This window comes from Puma concolor, chromosome A3 (assembly GCF_028749965.1).
Source record: "Puma concolor isolate L17-30 chromosome A3, mPumCon1.1.hap2, whole genome shotgun sequence".
NCBI lineage: Eukaryota > Metazoa > Chordata > Mammalia > Carnivora > Felidae > Puma > Puma concolor.
In genome coordinates, this window is record NC_141669.1 from 75,553,377 (window position 1) to 75,567,056 (window position 13,680).

Sequence of the window (13,680 nt, forward strand, 5' to 3'; positions counted from 1 at the left end):
TGGCACGGGGCAGGAATGACAGACTGTGGAGTCCCAGGCAGAAGATGATAAAGGAGGGTAGAGGGGAAGCTGCCTGGCGGGTCACACCGGGCACCGAATGTCACTGGATAGAGATTTGGGAGCCCTGATCACACTGGAACCACCAGTCAAAGCTTCCCAGGGACTGACTGACCAACTATCTGCTGCCCAGCACTCTTCAGACGATAATGCTGATGGAACGCTCCACCGAACGTGCAGGCATGGCCCCCAACATCGCCAGGTGCCACTGCAAAGGAATCCAAATCAACCAGACTCCCGTGGCATTCTGGTGCTGAGCACAAAACTGCTTCTTCCTTCCATGCCCTCCACTTACAACTTGTTGCTTACCCTTCCCTCTTGCCCTCCTTCCTGTTCAGGTCCTTCTCCTCACGGTATAGCTCAAGCCCCATCTACCCTCAAAAGCCTGTCCTGACCGCCTGAGTCCCGAGGGCCTCTCTTGCCCATGACCTGCTCACACTTATTTCTGACTCACTGCTTGATTTACTATTATTTAACTTGTTAATGTTCACCACCCAAGTAAGGTGGAAGTTGCTAGAAAGCTAAAGTAATGCTCTATCTCCATGTTCTCCATGATGCCTTGCACAAAGCAGGGTGCCACGCTCTTAAATGAATTTAACTCTCGAGAGAGTAGCGGAACGTTGGCAGCATAAGGGCAACTCAAAGACCAGACCCCAGTACGTGACAGTGACTGAGATCCTAAACTCCCTACACAAGCATTTTCCACTCATGCAAAACCCAACGCCAAGGCAAAAGAAGGGAAAGCAGTTACGTAAAGAGAAACAAACAACAAACGAAAGTCCCCTGATGTAATTACCTCCTCATGCAATTCAACCACACAAAGACGAGGACTTAAAGCTATTGCAGGACTTCTAGGGGCCTTTGTCCCATAACTATTTATACATATGTGTGAAGATACACATACGAGGATGTTTGCAGCAGCTTGAAATAGCGAGGCCGCAGAAACAAGTAAGTGTCCCTCAAGAGGGCAACGTTGAAATGACGGATGGAATGGTTATAATGTGGATTATTAAGCAGCCATTAAAAAGAATGAGGTAACTTATATATACACTGACTTGGAAATACTCTAAGATGTACTGGCAAGAAAGCAAATTACATAACAAGGCATAGACAATTTAATTAAATATTTATTGAGTGCCAAGGTATCAGACACTGTCGTAGATGCTGGGGAAATAGAAAGACAGATGGAAAAAACCTTTTGCCTTTATGGACCCTTGGAGAGAAATAAACATTATATATAAGCAATTTAGAATATTGGAAGGCGATAAGTGCCATAAAGAAAAAGCAAGCAAAGGAAGGGGATGGAAGGTAAGAGGTGAGAGCTTCAGTTTTTAAAAGGGTAGTCAGAGTAGCCCTCACAGAGGAGGTGATCACACGTGTGTGTAGGAGAGCATGGGCGTATGGGGTGGGGGGGGGGGTGTGGGCAGCTTCTAAGATGGTTCCTAATGGTCCTCCTGGTACCTATGCCCTCATGTCATTCCTTCCCATTGAGTGTGTGCTGAATGTAGGAATCTGTTCTCATGAACACAGAATGTCAAAAGTGATGGGATGTCATTTTTGAGATGAGGTTACAAAAGGCTGTGACTTCTGTTTTGGGCATCCTTGTTCACATTCTTGCTTGTCTGCTCTGAAGGAAGCCGGCTTCCGTAGTGTGAGCTGCCCTAAGGAGACACCCACGTGGCAAAGAACTGATGTCTCCAGCCAACATCCAGCAAGGACCTGGGGTTCCAACAGCCACATGAGCGAGCTTGGAAGAGATCTTCTTCCAGTCAAGCCTTCCTATGAGACCAGAGCCCCAGCTTGCCTACAAGCTCATGAGAGACTCTAAGCAAGAAGCACTTAGCCAAGCTGCAACTGGAAAGAGACTCTGAGATACTATTGGTTGTTTTAAGCCTCTAGGTTCCAGAATAACTTGTTATGCAGCAATAGATACCTAACACAGAGTGAGCGAGCGAGTTTAGGTATCCATGCAGCAAACATACCCAAAAACACCCCTGGAAGGACCCATAGCAGTTAAGTCTTGGGATGGAAGTAGAAAGGGACCATAAAAAGTCTTTAATATCTTTTATAGAAGTTTTAAGTCTTATTGGAATCTTTTAGAGTGAGAATGACTTACATATTACTTGTTTTTGTTTGTTTGTTTCCTTCTAAAAATACAAACAAAATTTGAAGTTATGACAAGGAGCCAAGTTGCTAGAAAAATAATAAAGGATCGACATTTTCAGAAATGAGGAGAATAAAAATCACTGTTGTGTGTGTTTAGTGTTTTACAAATGGCCAAAACACTTAAAAAAGAAGAGAAGAGAAGAGAAGAGAAGAGAAGAGAAGAGAAGAGAAGAGAAGAGAAGAGAAGAGAAGAGAGAAGAGGAAGGAGGGAAGGAAGGGAAGATTCTTCCTTTCTCTGGTCTTTCTGGCTCCCCACAGCCACTCCCCAAAGTACGCCACAAAGGTGGCTCAGTTCACCATTTTCATTGCACTTCCCAGAAGGCAGGAGGGCAGCTGAGATTAGAAGCAAGCCCAGGGTCACCAAGCCAGAGTGACTCCTGCAACTGCTCAGCCAGGAGATAATAGAACCAGGACCGAAACAGCCTCCAAGACTCTAACCCTGTGATCTCGATGGGCCACAACTCCCCTAGGTCATTTGTCCCCAAACAAATTGACCCATTCTTCATCACTTCTTGGAGAGTAAGTGATACTCTGGCTCCTTAGCCCATGAAAGCAGCCTCAGAGCAGGGCGGTTATTAAGATGGGATCTCGGAGAAAGGCAGGGAGCCCGGAGGATTCTTTGGGAATCTCCCAGCCAGACTTTCCCCCAGGGTACCGTCACCCCTGCCTGGGGACAGAGATGCAATCAGAATGGACATGCAGGCACAGGGGGCCCACCTCACATGGGGATGACAAAACGCCAGCGCTTCTGCAGGTCCCTGCAGGGCACACTGTGAGCAGTGTAGACGGATCTGGCTTTCTGCTGCCTTGCTCCTCAGTGCCCGATGACTTCAGGGCAGCTGTGCTGGAAGATGTGAGTGTGGGGGATCGTGGGCAGAAGAGAAATGGAAGGCAGGCTACGAGGAAGGTGAGAATGTGTATCTTCTTCAGAGACGAAAAGAAAAATCATAAGGTATTAGGTGTCTTTCCCTCCAGGGGGACTGAGTCCATGTGTCAATGGAAAAATAAAACACAGGTGCAAAAGGGGCTGGAGAGGTTCATGGTGCAGGTGAGGTCACATTGGGGAAGCTGAGCAGTTAAAATAAAGTGAAGAATTGGGGCACCTGGGTGGCTCAGTCAGTTAAGCGTGTGACTTTGGCTCAGGTCATGATCTCGCAGTTCATGAGTTCGAGCCCCACGTTGGGCTCTGTGCTGACAGTTCAGAGCCTGGAGCCTGCCTCAGATTCTGTGCCTCCCACTTTCTCTGCCCCTCCCCCACTCATGCTCTGTCTCTCTCTGTCTCTCAAAAATTGATAAACATTTAAAAGTAAAGTGAAGAACAAGGATTCACATGCCTCAGGGGCTTAGTGATGCTGGCCTCTGAATGTCTGAAGCCAGTTTCTGGTCTAACAGTGGTTGGGGTGCTCAGGCAGACCCATGAATGAATCCGGAGAGAGACGCAAACTCTACGGGCACTTGAGTCCTAAGAAAAAAGGGATGAAATGTTTTGTCTGCGTACTTAGTGCTGGTGTTTTTCTACCCTTTACTAAGGAGCTCGGTTACCCAACAAGTGTTGGTGAGTGTCCTCCTTAGGGTCCAGTGCCTCCGGGCCGTGGGCGGGGAGGGGGCAGCCCAGAGGACAGAGGTGGGTCCCTGTGGGTCCCTGCCTGTATCCTCCTCGTGCACTCCAGTTCTCCATCCCCCACCAGTAAAACAGGGTGGTTATGTTCCCTCTACCCGGCCGACAGAGGGACGGTCTTTAGGGGAATACACACACAACCCATGAACCCACAGGGCTCAGGCAATTTAAGGCTGAAGGGAGACAACCAAGACAGCCCCGTGGGTCCTTCCCTGTAGACCCAAGCTCTCAAGAAAACGGTTTCACTGAAAATTCGTGACCCTATTCACAGGAGGGGGACAACAAAGCTGAAGGCATGGGCCAGGGGACCAGGGCCCCAGCCTAGGGGACCAAGCCAGCATGATCCAGCGAAGGTGGGAACCTGATGGAGGCTTCCAGAGCAGGAGAGGGCATGGAGCAGAGATCGGAGGCAGGTGGGGTAAGCTCTGGCCCCACAGGAACGTGCTCTAGGCCCCTGGGCAGGTCTCTAATTCCTGGTTTCTTTCTTTTTTTTTTTTTTTTTTTTAGCAATCATAGCAGCAGAACCAGACTCAGACCCAGGCAAGAGGGGCCCCTGCTCTGAATCCTGCTGGCCTCTTCAGACCATTACCCTCCCTACAGGGTAAGGGGTCCACAGGAGCAAAAAGACATGAGGTTGAGAAAGGATCAAAAGGGAGAAGTAAACACAGGAGATCTGGAGCAAGGAAAGCATTCTGTAGATACCATGGGGGTGGATTCAGGTCACTGTACATTTGTCAAGACCCAAAGAATGTCCAACTCTAAGAGTGAATCCTAATGAAAGCTAGGGACACTGGGTCCCCAGGGTCCTACTGTGGCAATGGAGGCTCAGCCATTGTAACAAACGTACCACTGGTGGGGGGCACATTGATGGTGGGGAGGCTGTGTGTATGTGGGTGCAGGGGGTATATGGGAAGTCTCTGTACATTTCTCTCACTTTTGCTATAGACTTAAAGTTGCTCTAAAAATAGTCTGTTAATTAAGGGTGGGGGAGAGGTAGCCAGGATAGGGAAGGAGTAAGAGGGAGTGACCACACCACGGTAACAGGGGAACAGGAGAGGGGAGACCTGTGAACGTGTGCTGGGGACCCTATATTCTGACAGCCTTGGCCTTGAAGTCTGTGTGGCCTGCCTCCCATCCGCTGCTCTGGGCTCCTGGGAACAGGTATCCTTGCTGTAGGTAGCCTCACTTGTCCCCTTCCTCTGCTTGAGCTGGCATGAGAGCGTTTCCTGCCAAAACAGCTGAATACACGTCTCTGAGTCCTGCCTTCTTCTAGGGTCATCCAGGGACCCTACAGCCCTGGCAGTGACATCTGGGTGCCTGGGAGGCTTTCTTAAGATGTCAATATTTATGAGATGATGGTATTTTCATTTAGATTCCCCACATTGATCAGTCAGTAATATATTTACTGAAACCCAGACATGGCCTTATCAGAGTGGCATCCAAAGCAGCTCTGTGCTTCCCGGCAACCCCACTCAACAGTCCCTAAAAGCATCACTCCTCTGCCAACAACACTCGAGAGTCCTGCTCCACTCACTCCCTCCTCTTCCACTGTTTTGATGTCACTTAGTGTCAAGAAGGATTTCGGGCAGGCCCTGCTTCTTTGTCTCAGGGTCGTGTGCGGGAATGCTGGTCTGAAAGTCTGGAGAGCTCACCCAGGACAGATGTGTGGACAGCCAGAACTTCCTCCTGCCCCTAATCAGGGTGCCCTCGGTCTCCAGCATAGCTGCTTCCAACATGCACCACCTCTCACACCCTCCACCCACTCCTTACCTCGACTTCGAAAGGGATCTCCTCGTTCAGAAGACAAGGGGACTCTCGCGCAATGCCCTCAACAGAGTCAGAACTTAAAGGGTCACCTTGTGTCCTCACCTCCTACCCCTGACACAGGAAACACATCCGCACCTGTGCCTGGCCTCGAGGCTTCCTGTCCACCTGGCAGGAGGGGTGTCCATCTTTCTCCCCAAGGCCCACTCCTCTCCCTCCCAGCTCACTAATCTCTCCTATTCTCACGGTCTTTTCCCTCATTACCTTTTTTTTAAAACATTCTGAAAATACTTCATCTACAGCCTCCACACTTGGCCTTCAATCCCACCAAGACACCTCCTGTCAGGAGGTCACTAGAGGCCTCCTGAGAGTTAAATCCAACTCCATGTTCTACTTCTTACCTTGAATGACCTCTTGGAAACATCTGGCGCCACTTATCACTTCCTTTGAACATTTTTAAATACTCTCTCCCTCTTTGTCTTCCGCGATGCCTTTCCTCAAGACCTTTCCTCCTACCTTTGAAGTCCCACCATAGCCTCTGCAGGCTCATCCTCGAATGCTGGTAACCTTCCTCCCCCAAACCTCAGGGTGTTACCCTCTCTCTCGACGCTCAGGTTCTTCCAGGGATGAACTTTATAGCTTTAAGTACTACCTACTATACCTTTAACTACTACATTGACAAATCCCAAGTCTGGATGCTCACCATAGCCTTCACCCCAAATTTCAATGAGAACGCCCAAAAGTTAGCTCTGGTAGATTTCACACAGTCACCTCAAAGGTAATATGTCCTCAACTCAACTCCACCATCTTTGCCTCTAGCCTGATCTCCTCTCCTATTTCCTCTCAGTGAATGGTGTCACTGCCCTCCCAGTTGGATCTGGTCACACATCCAATAAATCACTCCTCAGTATCTCTTAAGTTACTCTCCTTCTCTTTATTCCCTCTACACCTATAAACTTTGTTTCCAGTCCTCATAATTTCTCATTGGGATCCTTTAATGACTGGCCTGTTCATGGCCTCCAGTTTCCTTTTTATCCTTTACCTTTAATTTTTCCGTAGTGGGAATTTATTAATAATATATTCAGTACAAATCCCAACAGTTCATGAATGTCCAATGCTGCATGCCAACTGGACCAGCCCATGAAACTAAGCACTCCATTCAGATCCCCAGAGCATGTTCCCTCCTCCCCACATTATTATGTATTGTTACCCATCTCATCCGAACAGAAGACAATTCATGAGCAGGACAACAGGAAACAGAGGAAGGAAGTCGAGGCTCAAGAGTCAAGGTTCAAACCTTATTTTTACTCATAATCAGTGTGGCATGAGCAAGTTACTTAGTTGCTGAGCCTCAGGGTCATAGGAATAATATCACCTATGGAACAGACCTATGAAGGATCAATAAGACGTCTTAGGTGATAGGGTCCTAACATGGCTCCTCCCAAGAGTAAGCTCGGAACCATGGATCGTGACAAGGTATTACTTCTTTCGGGTCCTCTCTCCAGAAATATTTCTTTCTCCTCTGCTCCAACCTATCTTTTCCTTAAATTATTTCTACACTTTTATGGACTCATCGTGTTGCTCTGCCTTGTTCATGGTCCTGATGGAAGAAGCACACCTCCCCCCTCCACATCCGCTCTGTGGAGTTTCTTTGGCCGCCATCTGCATGGCGATTGTTTAACAAATTCACAAGTAACTAATAAGAGCCAAATAAGGGTTTGGGCTCAGTCCTCTGGCCAGACCTGGAACTTACTGGGGAACAAAGATTTTTCAAAAAGGAGACCAAGGGGACACGCGAGTACGGAAGGGTGAGGGTAGGGCATGGGGCGCCTTACCTTTGCACTGCAAACCCTGCCGTAAGAGGCCCCAGAGCAAGGACCCACAGTGGTCGCAGAAGGTGGGGACCTTGTAGTTGTGGATACCAAACTTGTGGGGCATGTTGACGCTGAACCGCTGGGAGCCCACCTGCAGGGACGGCAAAACACAGGGTCACTGCCAAGCTCATTCACAGCCCGGCGTGCTTAGTGCTGGAGCTCCCAGAAGGCATGACCGCTGAAGGGGGCCAGGTCCGAGCGGGGCTCTGGAAGCTTCCCTGACAAACGAGGTGAAGAGAACCTCCCTGGACCTCTGCTCCTGATGCCTGTAACTCATTCTCAACCTATCGGTTTGACCTTGCGAGGGCAGGCCTGCTCCCCTGTGTGGTCCCTCCAGGACCGCAGGCTTCAAACTCTCACGGTGCACAGCACCCACTTCGTACCTCATGTTTTGGCTTTTGAGGAGATGTCGCCGTGTGCTTTTCAATGCCGCTTTGGGCATGGAAGCTGCACCTGGGCAGTCTTTCAGCAGCTTGATGGTGCGCGGATTCCATAAACACCCTGAAAACCCAGCACAGCTGTGGAGACTGTCGGCCATCCATTGGGACAATCACTGTGGTACGGAATGCTAATGCAGAGTCGTGACCACTACGGGCACTAAGCTACCAGTGCTGGCCACAGGCCAGGCACTACCATCACAGTGAAGCCTCACCAGCACCTACGGGCTAGATGCCATCATTAGCCTGAGTTTACAGACGGGGAAGTTAAGGCAGCATGAGATTAAGAAGCATGCCTGGAAGCTGAGGAGTGGCAGAGCCAGGATTTGATGCCCACAAGTGTGAATTCAGAGCCCAGGCCTTTTAACTACTCTGTTGCCACTTACCCGTTACTGAAAAGGGGTAAAGACAAGGTGGCAAGACGGATGGGGAAGGACTGGAGGATGAGTCGGGGAACCTGATCTGCAGGCCTGGGTCCGCCACCAACCAGCCGTGAGGTCTTGGACAAGTTCCGTGACTTCACGGGGCTGCAGATTCCTTACCTGGGCAAATAAGGACAGCACCCCCTATCCCACCTAATGTCACAGGGCTGTGGGGTGGACAAGACACACGGAAATGAGGGGTTATCAGCATGGTCCACCATTTTGGGTCTCCTGTGCCCCTCCGTGGAGCCACTCTCCACCTATGTCCCTAGCGAAGCAGCCACATGAACCAGGTCCCCCTCAAAACGGGCAGGGACCAACACCTGAGACCCCATGGACTGGGAAGAAAGTCGCTCTTGTTACATTGGGAATCAGGGGGTACAAAGCAGGCCGCAAAGAAGCTGTCCTTGGCTCGCTGCGGACTGGTGAATGAAAGGCCCCCATGGGAGGGGGAGCATCAAACGGGGGAAAGCGAGACACAGACATGACAAAGGTGTGGATGCAGACTTGAGCACAAATGTGGAGGCGTGCCTGTGCACACGCACACGCACTCAGGGTCACTCGCCTTCGCAGCAAGGCACAGAAAGTCTGATTCTTCCAGTGGGCCAGAATTTTACTGACCCCAGCTAGAGACGCATGGGCTATCAATTAGGGTCTTGCCCCAGTACAAGATCCCCTGATTTACTGAAAACAATTGCGCCCACCCCTCCTTAGATGCATAGCTTAGGTGTATGTATTAGTGAATATAGTCACCTCACCTCTATGTGTGCCTGCCCACCCCGAAGGATGTACATCATTGTACCCACCCTCTTCCTGCAAATGCTGAAGATGTGGTGGACCTACGTGGAGAACAGGGTCGTGGGTCCCAGGACGAGCCTCACAGGGATATGGGTGACAGACAAAGGTTATCCAGGAACTAGGAAGTTCAGGGAGGGGTGGGGAGAGCTGTGTGACTCTCAGCTGGGCTCCCTAAGGACCGGAAGGTGTCGGAGAATGGTGGGAGGTGGGTGGGGCACGTGCAAGAGCCACAGAATCAGAGAGGCTGCGAAACGGGCATGAGAGCGCACGCATCAGGGCCCAGCTGTGCACACACCACTCTACCAAGGAAGACCAGAAACGGGCGAGCGAAACCAACCCGGAGCTCATGGGGAGGAAGAAAAGAGCAGAAAGACAAAACTAGAAGGTTAAAAAGTGAAGGAGGGAAGGTAACACGAAGGAGAGCTTTCCTTGGTCACCACGCTCAGAAGTGCGGGGAGAGGGGTGTCAGGAGTGCTAACCCCCGGATGCAAAACAGGGAGAGAACGCCAGCTGGGTGCTCACGGTGTCCAAGTTCCAAAGCATCTGATCAGAGGAAGACCCTAGACATTTGGTGTTTAAAGCTACGTGTGTGCACGTGTGTATGCACATGCAGGCAGTTATGGGGGGAAAAATGAGCTCGAAGGATGCTCCCCAGCAGTGCTATATTGGGCAGAGGGCATGTCGGTCGCCCAGGTATGCTGCAGTACACCAGTGCTAAGGGAGACCGGTCCTGGGAGCAGCGGCCCACAGCCCCCGTCCTCAAGCCTTGACAACTTATCTCCCTTGGGAGACACGCCGAGTGTGGGAACACACCTCACCGGTGACTTCGATTCACTGCCAATATGCCAGGAAAGACAGAAGAACTCGGTCACAGACTAAGCTGCTGTGGGTATGTCAAATCTCAACCCTCTAACCCTCATGGCGAGGGCTCATGTGAGACTTTTTCTCTCCAAGGAGACAGGAAAAAGCTGGAGAAATATCCAGGGGCTCTCAGTGGATGAAACCTGTGAGATCCTGGAGGGCAGGAGTTGTGTGTTCCTCCTGGTTCTGAGGAACATGTACAGTAGCTGGTATACAGGCAGTGCTCAGAGGACTGTCCGGAGGAAGGAACAGAGATGGACAGCGAGCCAGCCAAGTATCTCTCATTTACCAGAAGAGTAACAAGGGTGACAATCTATTCGGGTTATGATCCTGGTGCCGGAGCCAGGAGGCCCAGGTAGGGACGACCTGCAGTTTCCACCATGACAGTAAAGCTCCTGCAAACAACTTCAGTGCCCTGGACTGCCTGCCCCTTGGGGACATGGAAGGTTCTACCCTGGGCTGCCTGCCCCTCGGGGACATGGAAGATTTCACCCAAGCTTCGTCCCTTGCTGCTCTCTGGAGACCGCGTGAAAGCAAAGGGAAATGAAAGATAGGAGATGCTTCAGATGCAAGGATGCCATTTGGTTGAATTATTTAAGGAGTAGAAGGTCCTGTAAGTCATTCCTTTTGGAAGACACATTAAAAATCCACTTGATTATGAAGCCACCTAGGGTCTCTCTGACCCCCAATTCTAATGTCCTATGATTATAACTGTATTTATTTCACCAAGAATTAAAAGCATGCCTTTGAAATCAACTGTTGTGAACACAGATAACATCCAAACTCTCAGTCACGCTCTTCTCCCACTTGCTTAGTTAGGAGGACTCTACCTTCACTGTTGAATCACCTTGCTTCCTTACCCCTAGCGACCTTCCCTAATAACCAATCCAATACTAGTTGGTAAGGATAAGAGACAATGAAGTCTGGCGGTCAAGGGCTCAGACTCTTCTAGAACAGACCATCTGGGTTTGAATGGGGCTCTTTCACATAGCAGCTGTGTGATCTGGGGCAAATTAATTTGACCCCTCTGTGCTTCTACTCTCTTTGTTGCAAAATGAAGATGGTAAGTGCATTGATCTCATTAAAACTGTTATGAGATTAAATAATATTCGATGAAGTACTGAAATCGGGACATGGGAAGTACCCAGTGAATGTTGGCTCTTATTATTACTGTGGCTATTTCCACCTCCTTAGTGTTTCTTGGGTCTGCTGCTTCTACTCCGTTCCCCCATCACCTCATAAAGAAAGGTTCTTGCTTGTGCATTGTCTCACACTGTTTATAAACAGTGTGGAGCTACTGACATGTCAGCTAGCTACTTTTCCGTTCCAATGAGATAATGGCATAAACCAATTCACATTTTCCTCACAGGCTTTAGCTCTGGGGTCACACGGCTCTTGGCACAACATCCAGAGACGCGAACCTGACTCTGAGCCACGCTCATTCTGCAGAGTGTGCCTCACGCTGGAAGGCTGTAGACAACTGCTTTAATTTTGATCAAACACAAGGAAGAAAGCAAGGAGAGCTCAGAGAGACAAGGATTTTCTTAGGGAACCTGGAGGAGGCAGGGGAGGGTGGGAGTGGCAGAGAAGAAAGCCCAGAATTTCAATGTTAGAAATAGTTACCTCGTCGGGAGTTTCCTGTTTCTTTAATCCCGCACACTTCGTAATTATGAGCTCATGGCATCGCTTGTGGACCACGCAAGTGCAAACTGCAAACAGCAAAAAACGGAAGGCTGAGCAACAAGTGGGGGGTAGGGAGGTGCCCAACCCAAGATTCAGCTCTGAGCAGAGGGCTGAGGGGAGCCACGCCCCTTCTGTCATCAAGTCTTAAAGTAATATCCTGGCTGAAGCCCTTCATGCTTCGTCATTTCAAAGCACTTTGCCATCAGAGCCATTAGGGTTTCCTAAATGTTCTGGAGAAGAATGCACCACTCACACCCAGAGGGCGTCAGCACTTTTCTCTAGTTCCAGAAGTACCGATCAATTTCCCTGCTTCTTTACGCCAAGGTCAGGGAACAGTTTCCCTTCCGTGAAGCAGGTCTATTAAAGGTACTGCAGCAGCCTTGTGGTCCACTCTGGAACGTCAATGTTGCGATAGCAAACACTGCAGCAGGGGAATGGATGTCTTGTGGCACAGGAGTTCCTAAGCTTTTTGATCTGGCTGTGCCCTTACGTGCCGAACATTTTTGTTTAATTTCATAGCGGCCTGTAGCTGTGTCATCAGTGTCATGGGGCAGTGTGGTGGAAGAGGTAAGCAACTGTTTGTACACGTGATATCCTAAGGACATGGGAAGGTCCAAAAGAACCTATCCAAGTTCCCCAGGGGTGAGACCCAACTTAACCAGTGGCTGACATGACCACAAGCGCATATCCACCCTCCAGTCCTGGACAACCTGACCTAGCATTTTTGCCAAAGAACCAGAAATAAACAATCTGCAGTAACTTCAAGTGAGTCTTAAATGCTTACGAGCTAAAGATTCCACAGTAGACACTAAAAAAAGAGAATCAGCAAGGGCCATTGGGTGATAGGAGTGAAACGAGGTGAGGGAACTTCTCCAGGGAGCGAGAGAAGGAGGGAGCAGACAGGAGACACAAAGCCCAGCTCCTTGTAGAGTGGGGCCTCCAAAGGGCACTATTGTGTCTCACCAGGAAAGATGCTAAGACCCCTAGGACACCTGGAGACGGGTGGCACCCCCAGGTACTCTGCTCTCATATGTGAATGCAGGAGCCAGGGCCAGGCAGGGACAAAGAAGAGCAGGGTCTTGCTTCTCAGAGAGGGACCATAAGCAGGCAAACAGTATGGAGCCTTCAAATGTTGTCAAACCCAGCACACGCTTCCCGTGTCACTGATCCCGATAGGCCTGTGGGCCCCCAAGGATTTAGTTCATACAATGTCTCTTACCTTGACACTGGTATCCCTGCTTTCCTATGACACCCCTGAAAAGAAGAATACAACCTTTTAATAAAATTTAGCAGGTCAAAAACCATACAAAGCCACCCCATTCTGGCCACCACCCACAATGCACTGAGTACACGGGAGGACCAGCTAGTGGTTTCACGCCCACTTGCAGGGTGCTTTAAAATTGGCATCAGAGGGTAGACCCAGTGCTTGGGATGAATATAGAGTTTGGTCAGTATCAGGTCTTGGCTCCCTAGACAAACAGCCATTCCAGTGGGGCCATTAGTGTTCTGGAAAGCCACAAAGACTCTGTCTGCTCAAGGCAGGCCTTGATTAGTCAAACGTGCTGTTCCTTGTGGGTAATCATGTAGGCAGGCTGCAGCTTATAGATACATTTCCTGGGCATTCCAGAAGCAGTCAAGAGTTCCAGGTCAGCCTGTGGCCAGGACTAGGGGTTCAGTGTACTCTGTGGTGAAGGCCAATGTTAGAGGTTCCCTCCATGGCAGGCGTAGGGTTCCCTGGAGCAGGGTTTGGGTCAGCATGGATGGACAAGATGGACCATCTGGACCAATGGACACAGAACAATCCAACCAACCTGGCCTGGGCCCTGTCCTCAGTGAACCACCACCAAATGGCCAGGGGGCAATCTGCAATTCCCAGCCCAGCAAGAGCAGCCAGACGCCACTTGGGGGCAGTGCCTCAGGAAGCCTAGAGCCCCGTGGAGCTCACCATGGGCTCAGAGGAGAGCTGAATCCATAAATCTCAGCACTCACAGCCTACTCCC

The 13,680-nt window shown here is 50.0% G+C and overlaps 1 protein-coding gene across 4 annotated transcripts in view; it reads right to left on the reverse strand.

Moving 5' to 3' along the window:
- PRKCE (protein kinase C epsilon) overlaps positions 1-13,680 on the reverse strand; it is a 503,885-nt gene that overhangs the window by 169,589 nt on the left and 320,616 nt on the right. For all 4 annotated transcript variants that reach the window (XM_025932829.2, XM_086701184.1, XM_086701183.1 and 1 more), the window contains 3 exons: positions 12,900-12,934; positions 11,621-11,706; positions 7,441-7,570 (listed from right to left, as the gene is read on the reverse strand). In XM_025932829.2, coding sequence (XP_025788614.1) covers positions 7,441-7,570; positions 11,621-11,706; positions 12,900-12,934 — 251 coding nt within the window. The remainder of the gene's footprint in view (positions 1-7,440; positions 7,571-11,620; positions 11,707-12,899; positions 12,935-13,680) is intronic.